General features: G+C 41.2%; 1 protein-coding gene across 1 annotated transcript in view; it reads right to left on the reverse strand.

The window, feature by feature from the left end:
- Window positions 1-7,895, reverse strand: part of CNTLN (centlein) — a 196,498-nt gene extending 188,603 nt beyond the window's left edge. Inside the window, exon 1 of the mRNA XM_086479875.1 lies at window positions 7,803-7,895. Coding sequence (XP_086336001.1) covers window positions 7,803-7,895 — 93 coding nt within the window. The remainder of the gene's footprint in view (window positions 1-7,802) is intronic.
- Window positions 7,896-11,634: the final 3,739 nt, after the last annotated feature.

Genomic DNA, 11,634 nt, shown 5'->3' on the forward strand with positions numbered 1-11,634 from the left:
TGTGGCATCAATGGACAAGAAATACAAGACATTTCCTTGCCGGTCATGACTTAGTCAATGAATTAACATCACAGAAGTCTGATCAGTACCATTACAGGAGGACAGGACAGAAATAAACCTGTGTTAAGTGGCAGAGAGAAGTTATCAGATAGACATGGATCTATGACACACAATGCCACCCTTAATGAATAGCTAAAAGTAAATTAATTCCTTTGCTCTTTGGTGAATGCACAGTCAGGATGCTCTGCATGCAGCTGTTGCACCGACAATTGCTTCCTCACCCTCGCCCCCAAGTACTCAACACTGAAAACTTAACATGTGGTTGATGTTTTCAAAGATGAGAGGACATGAGAAAGTAAAGGGTTCCATTCCAGAGGTTAGGGTTTGCTTTAATCCCTTTATAGATCAAGGATAGGACAACTCACCTGTGAGCTATCATTTCAAGCTATAAATACCTAAACTACTTCAATTAAAACTAGCCATAGTCATTGAAGTAATTTGGATAGATGTGCAGAATGGACTAAGACATGAATTTTCTAAGTCACATATCTGTTTTCAGGAAGTTCAGGCTTGGTAGTGTTAGGATAATGGTTGGACCTGCTGATCTGAAAGGTCTTTTCCAACCAAAATGATTCTATGATAAGTGCTACAATTCTGAAAATTAAGACTTGAGTCACTTATTTGAGAGCACAAGTTAATCTAAAAGTTTCAGCACAGACCTCAGAGTCAGATTTTTGTTTAAATATAATACTCTGGATTAATATAATCATAATGCATTTGTGATTTTTCAATGCATTCAGGAATACAGGAATGCACAAGTAGTTTTATTTTCCAGACAATATAACCATATGCATACATTTGGGTATATTCACTCCAAATTACCATGACTAATCAAGTAGAATTTGGGTCCATCATGTCAACTCTGCCTGAAATGACTTTGTAGTACTTTCCAAATCCTGTGAAATTGCAGACAAACAGAAGAATATCTGCATATCTTCTAAGTCATGCACTAAACAGTACCTGAAATAGTTGAAAGAGCACACACTTAAGAACAGCAAAGAACAAGCTTATCTGAAGTCATTCTAAGGACAGCATACCTCCTCCTCAACCAAAATATAGTCCGACAGGGAAACCAGACCTGCTGCAGCTGTTCTTTTCTGGGCCAAATCTTTAATTACAGTGGTAAACACAGACACCTCAGCATGTTCTAGAGGCATCCTCAGTGCAGTCAGAAAAATCACAAGCAAAAGCCTACCTCTCTGCATGTAAATCACAACTTCCTTTACTGAGCAACACCAATCTTTTGTTGTTTCTATAAAAGGTACCTTTTCACTCATGCCTATCTCGTGGCAGTCAGACGAAGTCCACAGTGACTGGAAGAAAGGAAGTATCTCAAAAAGGAGGACCTGGGAACTACTGACCAGATAGCATCACTGCAGTGCCCAGTAAAATTACATAATAGATCCTACTGGAAGCTATGCCAAAGTCTATGCATGACAAGGATGCAATTAGAGACAGATAACACGGGTTCACCAACGGCAAGTTGTGCCTGACTAATGTAATGGCCTTACAAAATGGAGTGACTGCATCAGTGGGCAAGTGAGGAGCTACAGACATCATCTACCTAGAATTCTGTAAAGCCTTTGATATAGTCCCCCACAACATTCTTGCCACTTCATTGGAGAGATGTGGGTTTGATCGGTAGACTGTTAGATGGATAAGGAATTGGCTGGATGGTCCCATCCAGACAGTTACAGTTAACATCTCAATGTCCAAATGTAAACTAGTACAAGTGGTGTCCCTCCAGGGTCCATACTGGGATCAATACTTGTTTAAAACCTTCATAAATGACATTTACAGTGGGGTTGAGGGAGCACACTCTCAGCAAGTTCACAAATGACACCAAGCTGAGTGGTGCAGTTTCTCTACCAGTGGGAAGGGAGGCCATCCAGACGGACATTAACAGGCTTGAGGAGTGGGCCCATGCAAACCTTATTAAGTTCAACAAGGCCAACTGCAAGGTCCTGCACGTGGGTCAGGGTAAACCCCAATATCAATACAGACTGGGGGGTTAACCGATTGAGAGCAGCGCTGCCGAGAAGGACTTGGGTATACCAGTGGATGAAAAACTGGATATGAGCCAGCAACATGCACTTGCAGCCCAGAAAGCCAACCATATCCTGGGCTGCATCAAAAGAAACATGGCCAGCAGGTCAAGGGAGATTATTCTCCCTCTCTGCTCTCATGAGACCCTACTGGGACTACGGCATCCAGCTCTGGCAACCCTAGCACCAGAAAGACATGGCCCTGTCAGCACAGGTCCACAATAGGGCCACAAAAATAATCAGAGGCCTGGAACACCTCTTTTGCGAAGAAAGGCTGAGAGAGTTGGGGTTTTTCAGCCTGGAGAAGGCTCCTGAGGGACCCAACTGCAGCCTTTCAATACCTTCTAAGAAAGACAGAGAGACTTTTTACCAAGACCTTTAGGGACAGGAAAAGAGGCAACAGTTTCAAATTGAAAGAGGGTACATTTAGATCGGACGTAAGGAAGACATCTTTGACGATCAGGGTCGTGGGGCACTGGAAGCAGCCTGTGGACGCCCCATCACTGAAAGTGTTCAAGGTCACATTGGACAAGGCTTTGAGACCCTGATCTCCTTCAAGACATCCCTGTACACAGCAGGCAGGGTGGACTAGATGATCTTTAAAGGTCCTTTCCAACCCAAACCGTTCTGTGACTCTAAGATCTCTACAATAAATTTTAGATTCCAGCTTACATGCTGGAGGTAATTTGAAATACTCGCAGACAGACAGACTATGAATAAGTATCTACTTTATCAAGTGCAAAAATACTCTTTTTTTTTTTTAATCTCACTCTCAGTTTATCTTCAGTTTTACTCAAATATTCCAAACAAGTATTTTTTAGAAGATCAGATATGCAAAAATTCATTCTAGTTAGCTAAAATCTCTAAAAAGTAAAAAAAAAAAAGAAAAAAAACCACTTAGCTATTCAACAACAATACTTCTGTCTATAATACATAAAGAGTAAGGCCCTTATTAACAACACCAGTACTAATCAGACTCATGTGATTTAGAGCCTTATGGCAAAATATAAGAGTATAAAATAACAAAAAAAAACCACCCAAAGCACTAAACAGCTGGCATCTCTTGGCACCAGTAAGTATGTGGTCTTGGCTTCATCACTCATGAAAGAAATTAGTATTTAATAAATGGGAGCACTAAACACTTTGCCCCATTTTGAAAGAACACTATGGATATCAACAACTTATCCGGAAGAAGAAACGCTAACGCACTCAAATTCTCATACCAATATTTCACAAACATCTAAATTTCACTCAAAGTCAGAGGAATAAGAACCAAGTCAACATAAAACCACATCACTAAGAAGTATGCCCTTTTTAATTTAATATTAGTTTCAATTCTCAGTTACTGATTTAAAAACCTAATATGTATGATCAACATGCATCTCAAGTAGTTTTTCATGTATCATGAAACAGTGTAATGTTTTGTTTTGTTATTTAATATATTTTTCGTAGTTACTTGTAAATAAAGGAGAGGGGGGTTAAAACATCCCGCAAATCAATGTTATCATGGCTACATTATGTTCAATGGGTGTCCTGAATATTAAATTTGTCCAGATGAAAGAATGCATCTGTTTTTCCAGCTAATGAAATATTTTTCATAAGAGTTTGTTATAGCAATCCTACCTGTTATCAATGCCAGTGATACCAAACAAAGTATTTTACATTCCTCCCTGACCCACAAAGCAATCAAAACAAGACAGTGTATCTGTCCACAAAGTACTGTTCTTTTTCTGCAAACACAGTATAAAATAAGACAGGGAGACCAGAAGAGGTCTATGCACAGCTTTTCACAGTAAGCAGGAGACATAACACATGAAACAAAGACTGCAGCACCTGAAGTCCCTGTCAGTCAACTTTGCACAAGTCAATAACACACCTTCATTGTTGTTGTTCTATCCAAAAAACTTTTATGGATACACACAGTCCATCCTTAAGACTTCACTTCAGTCCCTTACAATGAAGAGAAGCAATAGTAACAGCAGATACAGGAAGACCTCTTTCTTCCCCATTATTATTTATCATTTTTTGACAGAAACTACAGGAATTCAACCAGCAAATTTGCTGCAGCAGAACACTTACAGATGACTGATCAGTTCCTAGCTTTTTGACTAATAGAGAATTTTCTACTTTTTTAATCTATAAACTGCATTTGTAAACTGAAAACTATAAGCAGCAGTATGGTTTCTTTGACTAAACGTTATGGTCTGCAGACCACTGGCTGACAGACTGTACCTTCCGAGTCAGGGGTATAAAGCGTGCAGAGTACCACGCAATGGTGTACTCCTGAGAGACCTGTTACTTAGTCAAAGCTATTCATACTTACAAATTCCTAACATAGAAAAGGAGTAGGCATTATAACCATCATGGACAGGGAAAGCACATAAGCTAGAGAACATAACACTAACAAGACCTCCATAAAAACAGTTTATAAAACCGCTGGGAAAAAAAAAAAAAAAAAAAGACAGGGTACTCAGTTTTTGCAGAACACAAAGTTAGAAAGGAAGTCCTCGATTAGGAAAACACCACCTTATATTAGCAGTGAAAGATGCCATGTTACCTTTGAAATCAAAGCTGCAATGAATAAAATGAAGACTTCGGGTTTTTTAATCTAATAATGGGGAAACTGTTAAGACACTTGTTTGAACCCAAAACAGCACTTTCAGAAGATAAAGAGATCCTAGGCTGGCAAATGAAATGAAGCTAATCAAACCAAAGTCCATTTGCGAATAATACCAACAGCATAAGTAAAAACAGAGGACACGTGCTCGCTTCTTCCAACTCTCTGTACTTCCAGCAACACAAGACACTCCACTGGATGTGGAAAACCTGGTCTCAGAACACACTGTCTTGTTCAAAGCAAAGATTTGATTAATTTTCCCATCACAGGGAAAGGATACTTTAAAGAACCTTTGTTACCCTTTTAGTTACAGAATAGGGAGCATGAGTGTCTGTAGTTCAGCAGTTAAGAGGCTAAGAGCTAGGACACCAAATACATATCTTTTGTTGTAGGAATGCACATTATTTTGCACCAAATGAAGTACCTTCCACAAAAAAAAAAAAAAAAAGGCTGCAAGAAGCCAATTGCAGAATATGCTGCAAATCAATTTTTAAAACATACTTTCCAGGCGGTTTAAATAAATAGACAAGATTAAAGAGAAGACACATGAAATATAAAGAAAAATATTCTTGGCCCAGAAACTCCAATCACAAAACGAGCTTCCAGAGATATAGTAGATCATTTCCCTCACAAAAAAAAAACAGAAACAAAAAACCACTCTTGATTTCCTTTACCAGGACCAGCTACGCTTGCAAAAATAGCACCTCCGTCTGACTCAGAAAAAATACAGAATCACAGGAAAAATGAGACGGGGTAAAACACACACCAGATCTTTTAAACACCAAGCAAAGCCAAAAACTCCAGGGAGCAATAAGAAACATAGGTGTTGAAGATTATCCATTGAAGAGTCTTGAGATCTTAAGAGGGTAGGCAGCAGCATAAAAGCCTAAAATAGAATGCAGTAGTTAAAGCAAGTGACAGAGACCCGATGTGTCCTAATTTACTATTTGGCCTTTCCGCTGTCCCCCAACAATTTCAAGCCAGTCACAGAAAGGGAAGAGAGTCCCAAAGGAAACAAGAAAATTAAAAAATCCATGTTTCCTTTGCAGTTGTTATCAGGAAAATTACTCAATTACTCAAGTAATTCTGAACTAAAATTATGAGGAGCACTAAAGTTAAGTCATTTATTAAGTGATTATCAAAATAATTATACAATGCTCTACTGCAGACGCAACAATAATTTTCCAAAAAAAAAAGCATAATACAGAGGCAAACATGCTTTAGATTTATTTTTTACTTTCTCAGTTTTACACAAGGCTCCTCAGTAGACAATTCAGGAGCTTAGGACTACTTTCTTAATTTGGCTTTTTCATTTTTGCAAATTCCATCACAGAATTATCCTATCCTATATAGGACAAAGATACAAGAATGGCAAGATAATATGCATGAGGCTTAAGAAATACATTTTAAAACATTTTCTGATTGCTGACTTCAAAATGATTGGAATGGGTTCATCAAGAAACAAGTAGAAATGCACATGTAATTGAATGAATCTAAAGGGGAAATCAGATACTTAACTACAATTTGTGTACATCGTTACATTATCAAAATAATTAGAAATTCAGATTTGTACTGTTTACTTCAAAGTTTCTATTATTCATAATGCCCTTCAAAAATATTTTACGCTACTAGGTTTTAGTAATATATAATTCATGTTCAACTAGCAAATGAGCAGAGCACAGGGCCCTCCTTCTGCCTCCACCAAATTTTGTCTGATACTGCACATCTGCATACCAAGAAGAGGAAACTAACCAAATTATCATTATAAAGAGTTTTCTAAACTTCTCCCACAAGACATTTAAGATATCCCCAAACCATTCATTGTTCAGGATTTCTAAACAGGATTTTTTCTGTATTTCTAAACAGGATTTTTACTGACAGCTCCCTCTCCCCATAGCTCCCCTACGCAACAAGTTTTTGCAGTAAGCCTGGATTCTACCCACAGCAGAAATCCAATGCCAAGTGTACCAAGGCTGCTTGAAGCAACAAACCACTACTAACTCTAACATGGATGCTATCTGCTGTTCCCCGATATGACTACATCAGCCCAGGCCTTCATTAACCAGACCACGTCCCACAAGGAAATACTGTCTGGACTACCAAGAAGCAAGTGAGAAAGCAGCCACAGCACGAAATGTCACCTTCCTCTTTGCCATATCCTGTAGGTGTAATCCACTTGTTTGGCAGAGAATTTGCATAGATTTCTATGACAAGACTTGGTATTACCAACATTTTGTTATTTTCAAAAAACGTACCTAAACATAAGTGATGAACGACCCATTGGAAAGATGAGGGAAGGGTACCTGTGAAGGGAGGCCACAGGGAAACAGCCGGGGGGAACTTTTGACAATACAACTGTAACTATTCATAAAGCCCTCCCTCCCAGCAACAGCTCGGGTATACTTAATCCTGCTGCGAGGTAGGGGGAGAGATTAAGTGACCTCTAAAGATTCTTTCAGGACTTACATTTCTATAAAACCCCTCCATTTGTTCATTTTTCCAGGAGTTGACAAGGCAGTACCTTAGTACTCTTGCCACTACATATCAAGCAAATAAATGGTGGCTTCTTGTGGATAAGGAAAAAAAGAAAAAGAAAAAAAAAAAAAAAAGGAGAGAAAGAGCGAGCTTTCAGGCCACGTGCTTGCTTTTAAGTCAGAGCAAGAGCCCGGTGCTGGCACAGCTCACCTCGCGGAGATGCAGGCCTGCGCCCACGGGGCTCCTGCAGCCACGGCAGCCGCGGGGTCGCCATGCCGGACTCAGGGACAGCCGCCGCTGCTCAACAGGTGGGTGGCCGCCAAAGACGTGCTGGATGCCCAGGCGAATCTCCCTGCCCGGGGACCCGCCGGGGCGGCCTCCCTACCCTCCTGCCGCACACAGGCCGGGCGCCCTGAGCCCTGTTCCCTGCCCTTGCCCTCCGGGTCTGGCAGCGCCAGGACGCGACCCCGCGGTCCCACGAGGGACACAGCGCCGCCGAACTATGGGCAGGAGAGGCCTCCCGGAGGACCGGACATGACCACCCGACCCCAGCAGCGCGGCCCCTCACCACCACGCCCGGAGGGGACGGCCCCGCTCTCAGGTACCTGGCAACGGCTCAGCTCCTCCGCCAGACGCCGCAGCTCCTCCTCCAGCTCTGCCACCCGCGTTGCCGCCGCGTCCGTGCGTCCCGAAGCCATCGCCGGCGTCGTGGTGAGAGCCACTCGCCCCTCTGCAGGGGCAGCGAGGAGAGAAGGGGACCGGCACCTGGCGGAGAGGGTGCGGAAAGGCCCTGCCCGCCCGCTCCTGAGGGAAAGGGGAGAGAAACGGTGCCGTGAACCACACAAATGGAAACTTTCTCCCTCTCAGCTGCACTTACCGCGCGGGCGAGCGCCGGAAACCGCAGAGAAGGAGGACGCAGTGCAATGACGTCAGCGCAACTGCTCTCCCGACACAGAGACGGGGCGAGAAGCAGGTTTGAATTTGCCCGCCCGAGCGGCAAGGCGGCGCATGCGCCGTGCCCGAGGCTCCAGCGGGTTCCCGCGCGAGCGGCGGCGGCGGCGGGGCGGGCAGCCTTTGGGCTTCGCAGCCGCCGGCGGCTCGTTCCGCTTCGGTGGGGCCGGGGCCCGGCTTCGGCCTCGGTGTAGGAGGCGGACAAGCGGTATATTCCTCGCCAGCGGGGACTCGAACCTTGGAAGGGCGGGCTGTGTGCGGACCTGCCGAGCGTGGGGTGCGATCCTTGTTTTTCCCTCACGGTACAGGAACAGCTGCTGTCTAGCCAAGGTGCTGAGCGCAGGATTTTGCAGGTGCCCGGGAACCCAGCCGATTTGTGCCTTTCCCGAGCTGTAGGAACAGCTAGAGTTGTCTCGTATCTGTCTTGTGATACTAGAGTTTTGCATATGAACGGTGCAAATGTTTCTGGGTGTTCTGATGTGTGTTGCTGAGGCTCCGGTGTATTTTAGTTGAGTAAGATGTAGCGTGCCTTTTTGGAACTTTTTTCTCTTCTCTGAATTAGGCACTAAGATTTGCAGGACAGGAGTCAGAAACCTGGTTTTAGAGTAGGTCTTGGCAGCGCTTTAGGGTACACAGGCACCTAAACTGACTCTCACGTGGGAAGATTATTCAGTATTTCCACAGTTAGATTTAAGAGCCTGCAGCTGGAGGCTAAGAAAAGCGTGGGAGATCTAACTGTTAAAGTATGTGAAATACTTGGGCTGGTACTGCTACATATACATAACTGGATTTAAGATCAGGCTATGCAGAGTACTTAGTTTTGGAATAAAGGGTGTTGGCAAAGCAAGCCTTTGCACGTTTCCTGTAGCCTACGTGGGAAGCAAAATCCTCATAAAAAGACCAGAATTTTTCCAAACAAATGAAGACAGAAGTTGAAACGTGAGGTCAGTCTATATTTTAGCCTGGAAATAAGCACCGATCAAATTGCATTTCACGAATGTCTTTATCTTGCTATCAGAACATCATCCATGTTTTTATGCAGAAGTGTGTTTTTCTTTTCCCCTCTATTGTAACTTCCACAGAGATTTTGGCAAAGTTGCCCTGAATGTACCACTACAACAAGAAATAAAATTCTTACTGTATGTGCATGCAGAGAAGAAAAGGCTGTTTACATACTGTGTGAATTATACATTAAAATGTCCAATCCTTCCACCTGTGGTCCTGGCAAAGATTCCAGCGTCTTTGGTGATGGCTTTGCCTCTGAAAGTTGCTTTTTGCAGCACGTAGAGCACTAGAGTCCCTTCTCAGAAGAAAGTGACTGTACTACTCAAGGCCAGAATACCTATTTTTATATAACTTTATATAAAAGTATTTTTATTATGACTGCAGTTATTATCTGTGCAGTTACAAATGTAAATCTAAAGGTGAGAGACCACACTTTGAGTATTCTCTGTCCAATTACGTGGAGGTGTAAGGAGATTCAGCAATTACCTCATCAATACCATGCCTGTCCTTAGAATGTCCTTTATGATTTTTATTGTTCATCGCTCCTCGTATATTGTATCATCTCATATTCATGATCTTACACTTTCATTTATTTAGCTTTGTGTATTATTACATGTCCATTTAACCAAATGACCATCTTATCATAATTCTAACATGTTGCCATTTTTACCTTTTTCTTTGCTTTGAGGGTTTTTTAATTCTTTTTTCCCTTAAGTTATCCAGTCACTATGTAATACGTAACCTTCACTTTTTCCACATCCCTGCCTTTTAATAACCATCTTTTTTTACTTTTCATCTGTTTCCTAATATTTTCATCGTTGTCCCCTTGACCGTTTGTTCCCTATTACACGTGGGCAACAAGAAGCTAACCTTACTCTAAAAACAATATACTCGGGTTAACTGCTAAACAACTATAATGACTAAATGGGATTTAAAAACATTTTCCAAGTACAAGGTCATTCAAAGTTTAGCTACAAAGATTCAGTTATTACAGGGGCTAGGTTCACAGCTTGACACAGCACAAAAAAAAAGGCCACAATCCCTATAACTTTACAACTTAAAAGATAAATTTGCGCATTTGCTATTAGTGTAAGATACAACATGTTATCCCAATAAGCACCAAGCAACATTTTCCCATAGCTAGATAATCATTTTATGGACGTAATATTTTTGTGTACAGTTTAATCATCTTCACGTTTCTTTTCCTGCCATTTTGTAAGTTGGCTTTCTACATAAAGTTTCTAGTTATTAACCCAAACAGCATTCATGATAATTCTTGGAATATTTTAGAAAACCTAAAATATGCAGTTGGCAAATTTTGATTAATTGGGAGACCTTGCCTTGTCTTTGAGAATTTTGCACATTCTCCCAAATCTTTGTATTTTGGAACACCTGCATTTACAGCTATCATATGTATGGGACTGTTAGGCTGAATTCTTCCAAGCCTAAATATTTCCCTTTGGATTTAACTTTTATCAAATGAGACATTCAGTTTGAATTGGGTCAACACAAGAAATTTTCCTAATACACAGCTGTTGAGTAAGCATGCAATTTTTTTGTGGCTTTTCCACTTGTAAGAGGTCTGCTAGAAATACATTACACAGTTGAAATATAGTTGCTGTGGCTTTTGTCAGTTACAGTGCCTGTGAAAGTCACACATAGTGCTCCCTAAGTTGCCTTTGTGGCAGGAAGCATAAATGGTTTTGGTTGTGTTTTTTAGCCGTTGGGAAATTCCACACCTTTCTTTGAAACATGTCCATATTATGAGTATGCTGCAGTTACTCCTGGTCACATAATTTCTTTTTTTCTGTTTGTCTGTTTCCTCTCCTTATATAAATGTGATATAAAACTATTCCATCCATTGTGGCAACCCCCAGTACTGCATTATTAGAAGTCAAGAAACATAAGTACATCATGGAGCATTCTCATTTTCTTTCAAACAAAAAATGTCATTACTATTCTGATTTTAATTAGGAATGTTAATGTTTTCTACTAATGGATTTGCGTATCTCCTGAGATTTTTATGTTGACCATTCTTGTTCATTACCAGTAGTTTCTTAGGAAACAGTATCATCAAACAGGTACTTTCTGGAAGAAGCTTTCCAGCTACAGTAAGCAAAAGAAGCCAAAATTGCTGAAACTATTTCTAGCAGGTTTTGGCAATGTCCTCAATATTGTAGTAATTTATATGTTTCTCAGGAACATATTATAAACCTAGAAATATGTTGAATCTTGTTTAGACAATGAATTCAAAACATACTCGCTTCTAGTCAAGGTTTCTGGAAGTTTTGTGATGTGAGTTTGGTTTTGGGTTTGTTTTTTTCTTTTAACTGACCAGCTATAAGCCAGCTTATCTATGCATTCAGGGCTGCAGGGGACATTCTTTTCACTTTTGTGACAGCTATAAATAATAACATGATTATAGTTGTAGGAAGAATAGTTTTGGGATGTCAAAATGACAAGGTCCATAGGGAGAAGTAG

Source organism: Leptosomus discolor, chromosome Z (genome assembly GCF_034619465.1).
Source record: "Leptosomus discolor isolate bLepDis1 chromosome Z, bLepDis1.hap2, whole genome shotgun sequence".
In the NCBI taxonomy this organism is placed as follows: domain Eukaryota; kingdom Metazoa; phylum Chordata; class Aves; order Leptosomiformes; family Leptosomidae; genus Leptosomus; species Leptosomus discolor.